The sequence below is a fragment of the Molossus molossus genome, unplaced genomic scaffold (assembly GCF_014108415.1).
Source record: "Molossus molossus isolate mMolMol1 unplaced genomic scaffold, mMolMol1.p scaffold_m16_p_4, whole genome shotgun sequence".
In the NCBI taxonomy this organism is placed as follows: Eukaryota; Metazoa; Chordata; class Mammalia; order Chiroptera; family Molossidae; genus Molossus; species Molossus molossus.
Window position 1 is genome coordinate 26,423,380 of NW_023425377.1, and position 14,184 is coordinate 26,437,563.

The 14,184-nt window shown below is 35.3% G+C and overlaps 1 protein-coding gene across 4 annotated transcripts in view; it reads right to left on the bottom strand.

Moving 5' to 3' along the window:
* TCERG1 (transcription elongation regulator 1) overlaps positions 1-14,184 on the bottom strand; it is a 67,238-nt gene that overhangs the window by 24,362 nt on the left and 28,692 nt on the right. For 3 of the 4 annotated variants that reach the window (XR_004962046.1, XM_036282309.1, XM_036282308.1), the window contains 5 exons: positions 12,764-12,924; positions 11,245-11,301; positions 11,025-11,091; positions 8,435-8,570; positions 7,526-7,615 (listed from right to left, as the gene is read on the bottom strand). Coding sequence is in view for 3 of the 4 variants with exons in the window: in XM_036282309.1 (XP_036138202.1) it covers positions 7,526-7,615; positions 8,435-8,570; positions 11,025-11,091; positions 11,245-11,301; positions 12,764-12,924 (511 nt within the window). In the remaining variant the exon portion in view is untranslated. Of the gene's footprint in view, positions 1-7,525; positions 7,616-8,434; positions 8,571-9,888; positions 9,940-11,024; positions 11,092-11,244; positions 11,302-12,763; positions 12,925-14,184 lie in introns of all 4 variants that reach the window. The other variant, XM_036282311.1, reaches the window with a different exon arrangement.

Here is a 14,184-nt window from a genome sequence, read left to right on the forward strand (position 1 = left end):
AACCAAAGCAGCAGGAATTGTACCCTCCAGCCAGAAGACTGGAGGTTCTTACCCAGAATCGGACCAGCCTAAACATTACTTGCTCCAGGGATTCCTTAACAAACCATCTGAATCACCCTACGGCGGGGATTTCCAACCTCAGCACTTCGGACACTTTGGGCGGGATAGTGTTTAGCAGCACCCACTCTGCTGGGATAACCAAAATGTCCCTGGATGAGACCCACTGCTCTATAATCAGCTCCCAATCACAAGGGCCCTGCTGGAGGCTAAGGTCACTCAGTGTCTAAGTGCCTCATTCCTACTTGAGCTGTCAGGGTCAACAAGACTTCTAAGGCAACTCTCCAACATGAAAAACAGACACCAAAACAGAAAAACTTTAGCAGAAACAAAGACTATGCAGGAAAATGAAGATTTAGAAAAAGAAAAAAATTCTGAACAATCTCACAGAATTAAGGTATTGAAACCATTAAACAAGAAAAGTTCAAACAACAAAATAAACTCCTAGAAACTAAAAGATGACAGAAGAAATAAAAAATCTAATCAAAGGAATAGACAATAAAGATGAGAAAAACATTCCGGAAAGTTCAAATAAAAGCCAGAGGTAGATAAGGAAAAGAAACAAAACTTTGAGGACTAGCCCAGAAGAGCAAAATCTGTCCCAGAACGGGTAAGAAAATAAAAAAAGTTAGAAGCAAATCAAGAAAGTAATACAAGAAAACCTCCAGAATGGAGCGATATTGCTTCCACATTGGAAGAGCCATCACATCCAACACAATGGGCTTTCCACCAGGTACATAATCACTGTAACATTTCAGAACAGTAAAGACTGAGGAAAGATTATTACATGCTTCCACAGAAGGAAAAATAAACAGGTCCACAGAGAGAACAGGTCAAAAACAACACTGAAACTAGAAGTAGAGTAATGCCTTCAAAATCTGAAGAGAAAAAATTCTCAATTTCAAATTCTTTAGCCAAACTATTTCAAATAAGGATACAATAAACATGTTTTTAAATATGTAAGGCCTCTAATATTTCTTTCCTATGCATGTTCTCTCAAGAAGCTACTACAGAAATGAAATGCATTAAAAGGGAGTTTATCAAGAAAGAAAAGACTTAAGATATAGGGAACAGGTAAACTTCCCCACCTGTCCTCCCCAAAAAACCCAGATAGGTGAAGGAAATTACCCAATAACAGTAAAGAGTTATCATCCTCAAAAAATGGCAGCAAACATCAGGTGTGGAAGTCAAACATTCCAGACTGAAGCAAGTCAGAAAGCTCTGGGATACCTTCAGGAAAATAAAACTGGGGCAACACTAATATTTTTCCTAACATATCTCATAGAATTATTTGGCTCTTTAAATATGTACAAGTGCATGTCTTTGAAAAAGACAAAATATGTTTCCTTTAAAATACCCTAGACATATTTCCACATCAGTCCATATATATTCACCAATCTCTTAACAGCTACATAGAAATATCTGTAATTATCTCTCCAGTCCCCTGCTAGGCATGTAGGTCATTTTCAATACCTTCTAAATACAGCATTGCAGTAAGTCATGAAGTATTTGCATGCTGATAAAAGAGTTGTTTCCAATGCCTCTGTCCTTTCTCAGTATTTCCCCACTTGTAAAAAAAAAAAAAGTATTAAAATTTCTTTGAGATGCTGGAGAAAACTTCACATCCCACACCAAGGTTAGGAATCATTCTCTGAGAAGAACATCTCATAGGAAATTAGGCTTTCTATTATGCTTCCAAATTTCTCAATTATATTTGTCATGCTTACCAATACACTTGGCTTTATGTTCTTTATTTTAAGTAGTTATTTTCTTATAACATTAACTCATAAACAAAACGTTATAAAAGTTAATAAATTTTAAAAACAATTCCTAGTCTAAGTTCACTTTTGTAGGCATAATAAAAAAATATGCACATACTAAAGAGCTATACTTCAAGGCAAACTTCTGGGCTGCTGGTAGTATTCCATTTTTTCTTTTCTTAAAACAACTTTATTGAAGTATAATTGACCTACAAAAACCCGTACATATTTAACTTAATGAGTTTGGAAATAAATATACATCTGTGAAACCATCCCAAGCTATGCCATAAACATAAACATACCCATCACCTCCAAAAGGTTTCTCCTTCCCTTTTTATTATTTTGTGTGTGATAAGAACACTTAACATAAGATCTATCCTCTCAGCAAAATTTTTAGTATGCACTATTAACTATAGGCAATATACTATACAGATCTCTATAACTTAGTCATCTTGTATAACTGTTTTCATTTCCTGAGCTAGTTAACTACATGGCATGCTCACTTTGGGAAATTTCACTTATGATTTTTCAACTTTTCTATATGTGTATTTTTCTTCAAAATATAAGTTTATAAAAATATGGGTGTGATATAAGAAAATATACATATTCGGTCTCTGAGCTACAGACCAGTGCTCCTAAAAATCCCTGTAATTTCCAAAGTAATCTGGATATTTTTCCTGTTCCTGAAATAAAGGTGAAAAGAAGACTCTTATTATTCATAATAAGCTCGTTTCTACCATACGTAAATGTATGTCCATGAAGTGATTTTTGGAAAGACTCTGGATAACCACAGGATGGGAAATGGCTGCCAGGAATGGACCATGTGATTAGAGGTGGGGAACTTTCCATCCACCCTCAACTTCCTGCAAGACGGAGGAGCTAGAGACTGACAATGGTCAATGATTTAATCAACTGTGCCTACGTAATGATGCCTCCACAAAAATCCTAACCAAGGGGTTCAGAGAGCTCCTGGGTTAATGAACACATCCACATGCTAGAAGGGTGGCATTTCTCAACTTCATAAGGTCAGACCTCATCCTTTGTAGCTCATCATCTGCTTTTCATCTGTATCCTTATCATATCCTCTACTACACAATAATCCAGTCAACAGAAGGGGAAGTATTGCCCTGAGTTCTGTGAGCTGTTATGGCAAATTAGCAAACCTGAAGAGAGGATCATGGGAACCCTTGAAATACGGCCAAGTTAAACAGAAGTGTGAGTAAGCTGGGGACCTACTGCTGTGGGACTGAGATCTTAATCTGTGAGATCTGATGCTAACTCCTGGTAGACAGCATAAGAATTCAATTTAATTGCAGGACACCCAGCTGGTGTTGGTGAACTAGTTAAGGAGGATGTGCATGTTTGGTGTTTTGATGTCCAAGTACTCAGTATGTACAGGAATCGTTTTTCCTTTTCAATAGGTCTTCACTCTTTATTTCTAACATCAATGTAATTCAATGTACAATTTGATATTGACTTGGTAAACAATGGCCTAGATGGGCAGTTGACAATCATGAGTAATTATATTGGTAATGTACAACCATACTGTAACAGTGTCAATCTTATACAGCTCTGGATAATGAACACTAATGAAAAACTTTTAAATTCCAAAATGTTAGCATAACTTCTCCCTAAACCAGAACTTAACAACCTGTATGAAAATGGTCTGGTAATTTTGAAAAATGTCACACATTTTAATCTGTCTAAATAAATAAAAATATTATTGATCCAAGGTGGGAGGAAATGAGAACACAAAAAGACTTTACTTGGGGGGATGGGCACATGATGCAGCGTGCAGATGACGTTTCATCACGTTGCACACTTGAAACCTCTATGGTTTTGTGAACCAATGTCAAGCCAACAAATTCCATTTAAAAAAAGATTAAATAGCCCTGGCCGGTTTGGCTCAGCGGTTAGAGCGTCCGCCTGCGGTCCGGAGAGGCCCGGGTTCGGTTCCCGCTAAGGGCATGTACCTCGGTTGCAGTTTGTCCCTGGCCCTGGTTGGTCGTGCGGGTGGCAGCCACTCGATGTGTCCCTTTCACATCGATGTTTCCCTCTCTCTCTCTTCCTCTCTCTCCCTCCCACTCTGTACAAAGAATGAAAAAATGTCCTCGGATGAAGATTAAAAAACAAACAAACAAACAAAAAAGATTAAATAAAGAAAATAACAAATTATAATTTATGGTAGCAATTATATAAAATACATCTTTTATAATAATGTAAATATATGTAAGTCTACCGATAACTAAAAAAGGACAAACAAAACTGAAGGAGATATAATTTTACATTAAGGCATTTTCAATGAAGTTGTTAGTTTCTTTTTAAATCAAAGCACAAACTTCAGATATAAAGTGATCACGTGCAAATATATAATCTAGTACTTAAATGGCTTCTCCTTTATTTTATACACCCAAAAGAATACTTCACACAAAGTACTGAAAAACATATATATATACCCAAATGTTAACTTATCGCATTTCTTACACTCCAGTTGCACAAAAATAATTCTAGTTTTCATTTAAAACAGAATAATGCTTGTCCTGACCAGCTGGCTCAGTTGGTTGGAGCATCGTCCTATACACCAAAAGGCTGTGGGATTCGATTCGCAGTCAAGGTACATGTCTGGGTTGCAGGTTCAATCTCTGATTGGGGTGTGTGTAGGAAACAACTGATCGATGTTTCTCTCTCACATCAATGTTGGTCTCTTTCTCTCTCCTTTTCTCTCTCAATTGATAAAAACATAACTTCTGGTGAGGATTTTATTTTATTTTTTTATTTATTCTTTTATCCTCACCCAAGGACATTTTTCCATTTTTTGTTCAGATAGAGTGGGGGAGGGGGAGAGAAAGAAACACTGATGTGAAAATGTGAAAGGGACACATCGAGTGGCTGCTTCCCACACGACCCAATCAGGGCCGGGGACAAACTGCAACCGAGGCACATGTCCTTAGGGGAACCAAACCCAGGTCTTTCTAAACCACAGGCCGACGCTCTAACCGATGAGCCAAACCAGCCAGGACCTCTGGTGAGGATTGATTGATTGACTGATTGATTTATAACCGGCCAGGACCTCTGGTGAGGATTTATTTATTTATTTATTCATCCATCCATCCATCCTCACCCGAGGACATTTTTCCATCTTTTGTTCATATAGAGTGGGAGGGAATGAGAGGGGGGGGGAGAGAGAGAGAGAGAGAGAAACATTGACATGAAAGGGACACATCGAGTGGCTGCCACCCACGCGACCCAACCAGGGCCGGGGACAAACTGCAACCGAGGTACATGCCCTTAGCAGGAACCGAACCCGGTTCTCTCCAGACCACAGGCCAACGCTCTAACCGCTGAGCCAAAGCAGCCAGGTCACTGGTGAAGATTTAAAAAAAAAAAAAAAGAATAATGCTAAATAGGTAACACTATCAGCTTTCAAAATGTTTCCAAACTTGAGAATATGTATTTGTAATTTCACTCAGTCAGAAACTGTAATATTCAGTGCCATAAATATTCTTAAGTGAAGTTGTAAAAGAAACTTTCAAGTCTCCAAGGATATTTAGGTTAAGCATTGTTCTAGCAACTACACTTAGAGCAATACACAAGATGAAGTTCCTCCCCTCACAAAATTTATATTCTGCAGAAGGAAGAGACAGATGATAAGATAATTTTAGACAACAAGAGCTATGAATGCTATAAAGATAGTCAAGAAGACAAAGAGAGAGGTTGATCAGAAGGCATCTGGACACGTACCTGAATGTAATGAAAAGCCAGCTATGCAAACACCTGGGGGGAAAACATTCCAGGCAGAAGGAATACAAAGTACCAGAATGTGTCTGACTGGCTTGTTCAAGGTATACTAAGGCCAATGTGGCTAGATGAATAAATTTATGAGCTTCAAGAAGTATGCAGGCATAAGTGTACGTAGAAACTTACAGGCCATAATAAAGTTTCATTTTATCCTAAACAAAATGAAAGCAATGCACAGATTTTAAGCAAAAGAACACTGCCTTAATTTGTCACTTAAACTTCAAAATTATTCAGGCTGCTGTATGAAAAAAGAACTTCAGTTCAGAGTGCAAAAATGGAAGACAGGAAGATCAATTAAGGGCTACACAGATGATGAGAGTTGATTATAGTGGTTTGAGTTAGGGTGTTAGGGGGTTGGATTTAGAAAAGATTTTGGAGGGCCCTGGCCAGTCTTGCTCAGCGGTTAGAGCATCGGCCCGTGGACCAGAGAGTCCCGGGTTCCGTTCCCGCCAAGGGCACATACCTCGGTTGCAGTTTGTCCCCGGCCCCAGTTGGGGTCGTGTGGGTGGCAACCACTCGATGTCTCTCTCTCATGTTGATGTTTCTCTCTCTCTCTCTCTCTCTCTCTCTCTCTCTCTCTCTCTCTCTCTGTCTCCCTATCTGAAGATAAATGCAGAAAAATGTCCTCCGGTGAGGATAAAAAAAACAAAATTTTTTTTAAATAGAGAAAAAAAGGTTTTTGGAGGTAGATTTGTTGACAGACTGAAATGTACAGTGGGGACAAGTAAAGAATTAAGGGTGATTTACAAATTTAAGAATTAAGGTTTTGACAGGGCCATCAACTCAGTTGAGAATGACACCATCACACACTAATCCTGTGTGTGTGTGTGTGTGTGTGTGTTTTAAAGACTACTGGGCTTGAAATGCAAATGATACAAATATATTTGGAAAGTCATATCTTTCTATTAAAAATACTAAATTAAATTTGCAGTGGCACACTGTAAACTTCCTCTTTTCATAAAAAGTCTACAATTAGACCTACATGCAGAATGACACAAATTATGTAAAGAATTCCCAACCATTAAATTATAAATATGGAAGACATCACTATTTTTACCAAATATAATCTTGTAGCTCAATAGCACTACAGCAAGTGGTTCAACATACTCACAATTTTAGAGATTACTGTCAGTGTAATCCAGGATAATTCAGAAATTATATAAACTGGAAGTGTGCAATGCTTTAGAGGAAGAAGCAATCACTATGAGATGATAAGTGTTACTGAATCGTCATGGGAATAAATGGCAACAAAGCAACTCTAGCTCAGCAGAGACCCTGAAGCATCCATCATTTTTCTAAGTTTTCGGTGAAAAGACATTTTAAGAGATGCCACTCAAATGTGTGTGTGTAGTGTGTGAGACAAATATGCCTTCAAATATTTTCTGTCCACAATACACACACACACACGCACGTATATATTGGTATATAACATATATATATATATGTATATATATATATATATGTCAGAAAGGTTATAAACCTAAGTGTACTTGCTGGTCCTGTCTGTTGGGTAGAACTTTAAGTGGTCAGTTTTTTCCCTTTTTATTCATTTATACTTTTGCTATTTTTCTGCCCCAAATTTGCATCATTTATCTAATTAAAAATTTAATAAATGCATTTGAAATGAATTCTGAAACTTTCTTATATATAACCTCAGTGTGTATGAGGCATAAGGATAAAATATTCATGAGGCAACAGCTACTACATCCATCAGAGCAAAAATATCCAAGAACTTCTGAGGCAGAAATGTCCACACAGAGAAGGATGACTGTGTTCTAAGATATGAGACAGATTTTGAAAGTACTGTGTTAGGAAAAGAAAAGAAAAAGGATGGTACTTTATGCCCTACAATTTAAATTTTATACTGGCAAGTGATACACATTTCTTAAATAACATTATTTTCCTTTTACCTGTTTTCGCTCTTTAGGGTTAAGAAGTAAGTACCGAGGATCAAAAACTATCTTGTGCAATTCCTTCTCCCACGTTGAAAAAGCAGACACCTTTAACATAAAAAAAAAATGGATTGCCCTTCATAATTAAGTTGGCTCCAAAAACATAAAGGTTATATAATTTTGCTTGAAATCTACAGGACATCTGCTTAAAAAGAAGACATCATAAAAACCATCTTGAAGTTTCCATCACTAATAAATGACAAGCAGTGGGAGGTGAGCAATAGCAAATTTCCACACTAATTGGCTCTGATTTCTATTATTATATAGAAATAACATACACCTAATTACTCATTAACATAACCACTACTGTGTGACATTTCAAAATCAGTACATCAGAAAGAGCCTTGAAGATCTGTATTTTTATTTCCTGTGTTTGCTCCCATCTTGTGAACAATGTTGTGATTTAAAATTGCACAATTTGACTTATTCAAATGAGTCTGTAAATATAACCAAAAGAAATCCCTTCTTCTTAATTAAGCTTCATTAATAATAAGATCATAAAGTACCAGTTCTCCTTTAACCAAAAGCCATTCTGAAGATATTAAAGGAAGAATCGTATATACCTTACCTATCCCGAGTAGTCCGCCATTCTGTAATATTAATACTCGTCTTACATTACTCACCAAAATTTAATGACCCAATAAATGTTAAATGTTATTTGTACTTAAAAAGATAGTAAATGGCCTTAAGTTAAACACGATATAATTAGCCAAGAAAACGGCTGTTTGAAAAGATACAGTAATTTGATAGGCTTCCCTTATCCCCCCCTACAACATGAGCACTAACCTTAGATTTGACCTTTTAGCAAGACATATTTATATTACTTATACAAAACAGAAATATCTCCCCCAAAGATTGTTTTCTGACCCCTCTCTCTAGCAGCATGTCCTTGAACTGCTTCATTCGGGCCTCCAGAGGGACAATGGCCCTTTCTCGGGCAGCTTTAATTTCAGCTTCCATTGCAGCTTCCTTGTCTGAATCAATGTCTTTATTATCGTCTCTCCTATAAAAAAATAAAAGATAAGGCATCAACTGACAAAATATTAATAAGAAACCTTACTAAAATTTTTAAATAAATGGAATATTCAAGACTTACTACTGAGCAGCATATTTTTGGCAAAAATAAATTATATTGAGGTTATCAAATGAACTGTAAAGGATAAGCAACTTTCATTTTAATAATAAAGTTACAATAAGCTTCTAATGTTACAATGGCTACATTGTAGGAAAAAAATATGTACTTTTACTCTCCCTAACACTAGCTGATACACAAAATGTATATAACATTAAAAAAAAAAATTCTCATATTGCAGTAAAACTGTGTGTTAAAATTCAAGAGCACAGAATATAATTTTTAGTTCTTGAAATGATATAAAAGAAAGTTTTATATTATAAATGCATAAAAGATTTTTAAGATCTAATAAAAACTGGTGTCTTAGTAATCTTGAATATTTATTTTGAAAATAAAATGAAAATATCTGCAAACTTGGCCAAGTGGATATGTGAGTTATATACCTTACCTACCTGACATTATTTTTACTCACTTTCTGGGTGATAAGTTGAAGAACAGGTCCCAGAGAGCAACATAGGCCCAGGAGTAGTTAGATGGAATTAAAACTGTTCATCAATGACTAAACTACTTCTTGTTCCTCCAAAAATGCACCTCAGGGCTAAGGGTAACCCTGCTGCTATATGGCATTCAAGTGAGATTGTGAACATGAGATCGAGTCACCTCTCAAACATCTGCACTATGAAGGCCCAATCATGTGAATAATAAAAAAAAATAAAGTAATTCAATAATATTTGGGTATGTTTGAGCAGATGTTCCTTCTTAAATTATGATCTGCTAAGTATAAAAATAATGGTTCAGATTCCCTACGTAAACTTAAGGGAATTAGGAAAACAGAACATCAGAAAATTCAAAAGTAAAGGTAGCCCAGGAAATTTTTAAAAATTAAGGCTAACCCTCCAATATGGTAAGGGAGAGGTAAATAACAACTTAGGGAATGAATCAAAAGAAATAGAAGACATAATCCATGACCTGCAGGAACTTAGCGAGATAGTCTGTGACCTAAGATATGCACAAAACAAACAGGTAAAAGCAATATGCCAAACAATATACCCTCTTATAATAATTTATTTAAGAACCATTTAAATAGTTAAAAAGTTAAAAGACATCCAAGAAATATAACTAATTAAAACAAATAACCTTTACAGAATTACACTAAATGAAAATGTCACAATACAAACTATCACTATCTATCTCAGTAAAAGTAATAAAGAGAAACTAAGCCAGGAAAAAGAGGCTTTTAGCTTTGTACCTAAATAGAGAAGCTCGGGCAATCCACATAAAGGACTTCTTTGACATTCTCCTGATAAAAGCAGTTAAAAACCTTACAGAGATGTCTATAAGAACAAACAATTAAAAACAACCTAAAAGTTTAACATTGTAGGAACATCCAAAATTATGGTACATAATCAGAATGAATACAGTCATTTATAATAATTAAAAAAACATGTCTTTTTTTTAAAGAACACAAAAGCAATTGATTACAACAAATAAAAATACTTTTACATTTAGTCAAGAACTAAAAAGTCAACTAAAAAATAAAAGTAATTGTGTTATTATGATTATGAGGGACTCTCTTCAGTATTTTAATTTCTTTAACATTGTTGCCAATAAATACATTTTTAGAAAAAAACAAACAAACAAAAAACAAAAAAAAAACCCTTGATAGGGGTTGTCTTACTAGGGGTTTTTTAAGCCATAATTTGGCTGCATTCAATCTGTCCTTTTCAGATAAGGACTATGATAAATCAGTCCCTAATGCCTTCAAACTTTCTTTTTGCTGCTTAATAATGGTCCCCTCCCACCTACCCACAAACACCCTCTGCCCCACCCTTCCACCCTCCATAATTAGTAACATTTATATTTTACCGAACTCTAGGGCACTGGCCAAGCTAAATAGTTCTACTTAATAGTACTCTCTCCCTCAGAACACTTTCTAAGCTCAGGGATTCCATCTTCACCAGGTAAAAGGACCAAACTACAGGACTAGAAAATTGACAAGTATATAAAGAGAGAAGTCTGTGTCTGTATTTATGAGATTCCTGCAATGATATCTGTTGGTGCCTATTTTAGGAAGAAAATTTATTTCTTATATAATTCAGGCATAATGAATGTCTGAAAATAATATGTCAACTAATTCCAAAATGTCATTTGGCTTGATAATACGTATTTGAATAACCAAATCTTTTGTCAATCTAGCAACAGAAGGGACACTATTTCTATATTCTAAAGCAAAGCTTTTTAGTATCAAGCCTAAGACAGCAATCATCACTTCTGTCTCCTTACAACATACACATTACCTGTCCCCAATCACTAACTGACTGTGACCTAATCAACTTTAAAAAGCTACAATCTACCTGAATTACATAAACTGTAAGTATTACTTACTTCCGTTTTTTGGCTTTAACAGGTTCATCTTCATTAATTTCTTCCATTAATTCTTGTTCTTCTTTAACTATAAGATAAAATTTAATTAACCTCTGTCAGAATATAAATAAGCAAGCAACAACTGAAATATTTAAATGTGAACCCATTTGCTAACTACTACCAGAATACGTGCTCAAACAGTTATTACAAGAAGGTGCAATTTTACAGTTAGTTCACTTACTTGCACTCATAGAGAACTGCCACTTTTGGATGGACAGCATTGTCGGGGTTGGGTGCCCTGGCAAAAGTATTTCAAATGTTATAATAAAGAGTTATATGCATATATTACACAATCTTCTTTTAAAAAATTACTGTTCATATAAAATATCCATCCCATAACATGTACTCCTTGATAGAACATTAAACAAAGCTTGGTAATTCTACACCTCCTCTATTCATCTCCCCATTCACTTCATTTTGAAATGATTCTTTGATTTACGTATTTATAAAATAAATGTACTGAATATTTGAAAACAGATCCACAAAAACGTTCTTGGCATGATTCAATACTATGGTTATAAAGTATTATCAATATCATAGCTATACAACAGATATTGTTGAAGGGAAAAAGCTGGTGCCTAGTATTTTTAGCACCAGGTAGGCAAAGTTTGACTGATTCAGAAATCACTTTTAAGCAGAAAATGTTAGTACTACATATATACAATCCATGAAGATTTCTTCATCATCATAAATGACATTTATTAGGGTTTGCTTCATCTGAAGTATGTATTAAATGATGCATTTATCATGATTTTACACTACATGGGGGATTCTATACAAACACAATCACATTAATATAGGACCAAACTGCCGATAAAAAATATGCAACAAAAATTATTTACAAATATTTGTCTTCATTACATACATTGAAATGCTGTCTGAACATGAGGTAGATTAAAGATAACCTCTTAATAAGGTTTACATGTCTCTATATTCTCAGGCATAAGACTTATCGTATATAAATTTCATCTAGTTAAAAAAACTAATAAACGTTTGTATTTTCACAAAATCTTATATTTTTGTATTTTACAAAATTTTAGTAAACAAAATATTTTTTAAACAAACAGTATTGATTACTTCAGAAAATATATCACTTGTCACAAAAGGTGCTAAAAGGCTCACTGAAGATCGTTTTAGTATTACTAGTAAGTGTGGAACATCACTGGTACTGACATATCCTGTACTAAAAGACATCCTGACAAGGACAAGGAGGAAAAAACAACATGTATAAATATTTAAAAAAAAACAAAAACAAAAAAGCACACAATTCAACCCAAATTCTCTATTTTTTATATTTCTATTACTAAACTCAAACTAGCATAGCAGTCTAATTTCCCTTTCTCAAGTTTCTTATATTCCTGGAAAACAGTTTTTCTAAATGGCCTCACACTGCCCTGGCTGGTTTGGCTCAGCGGTTAGAGCAATTGTGGTCATGGGCATGTACCTCAGTTGCGGTTCGGTCCCCAGACCTGATCGGGGTCATACAAGAGGCAACCAATCAATTTCTCTCTCTCTCTCATGTCGATGTTTCTGTTTCTCTCTCTCTCTCTCTCTTCCTCCCTTCCACTCTATCTGAAGATAAATGGAATCCTTGGGTGAGGATTTTAAAAATAAATAAATAAATAGATGGCCTCACATTTTCTGTCAAAATATTAAAGGAATGTTAACATTAGAGAATAAATTCCTAATTTAAAACTTACTTAGCTTCCTCATTTCTTCCATTCCTCTTTTATGAGGGGGCTCCTGAATAATTTTGTCAACATCCGCCCTTCCAATGAGATCATCAGGTCGGTCCCACATAGAAAGACGGGTGGTAGGATTATAAAAGAAGACCCGCTCATCACCAGTCCAAACAACACACCTAAGAATTGATTCAAACATAATTACCTTATGTTATGGAACACATTTTATAGCTAGGTCTTTTACTGTCATCCTGTCAAAAGGAATGCTGGTGGTGTTACAAATAACTAATTATTTATAGAGAACCAAACATGGCTTTTAGACGAAGAGAGCTGACTGGCTAAGGTTAAAATAGCAGTTTCACATATTGAGAAAACCAGGAAAAACAAAGCAATTTGTGATCAGAGTTTAAAATGCTCAGGAATTTGGTCTGGCACACTCAAATTGAGAATACTACATTTTAAACTATCACAAGGATGTGTTTCATGGCAACAAGTAATAATGCAATTAAGCCATTCTAAAGCTAAACAACATACCATAGTACCCTACCTATTATATAATACTTATTATTTCTCATCAAACCTGAATTACTCAAATGCAACTTTCTATGAAGACTTTATATCTGATTATATGTGGTATAAAAAAAGTAAAGAGAAATACTGACTGAGCTACGGCACTGTAGCCCACTATAGCTCACTGTTCCTATTAATTACAACCAGAAACTCAGACAAAATAGAAAAACAATTACGTGAGGACTGAACAGTTAAAAATAAAATATAAAAAGAAGAAGTATGGAGGAGTCAATTTAGAGAAGCAACTGCATGGGTATAAGATTCCCACCCCTCCCCCCTCAAACCTCTGCCCTGAGGGTGGCTCCTAGTCACACAGTGGCATGATGGCAGTAGCTCAGGCAGCTGAAACTCCAACAGAAACCAGGTCTCTATTGCCAGACAATCAAGTTAATGAACAAGTGCCATGCCCAAGGTGACCTAGATATTAACATTATCAGACAATGTCTCCATTGTTGAAATAATCAGACAAAGATTTTAAAGCAGCAATTATAATTAGGCTTACTTGAAATGAATGAACAGACAGGAATTCTCAGTATAGAAATAGAAAACGTAAAAATACTACTACTACTAGAAAATAAATAAAAAATACTACTACTACTAGAAAATAAATAAAAATATACAACCAAAATTAAATTTCTCAGGATTGGCTCAAGAGCAGGATGGTGATAACAGAGGAAATGATCAGTCAACCAGAAGATAGATCAATAATTATCCTATCTGAAGACCAGAGCAAATGCAAACAGCCTGGGGATAAACAGAGTCTCAGAAACCTATGAGACTATATTAAAATGCCTAACATACATTGCATTGGGATCCCAAAAGGAGAGGATACTGGGCAGAAAAAATTTCAAGACACAATGGCCAAAAAA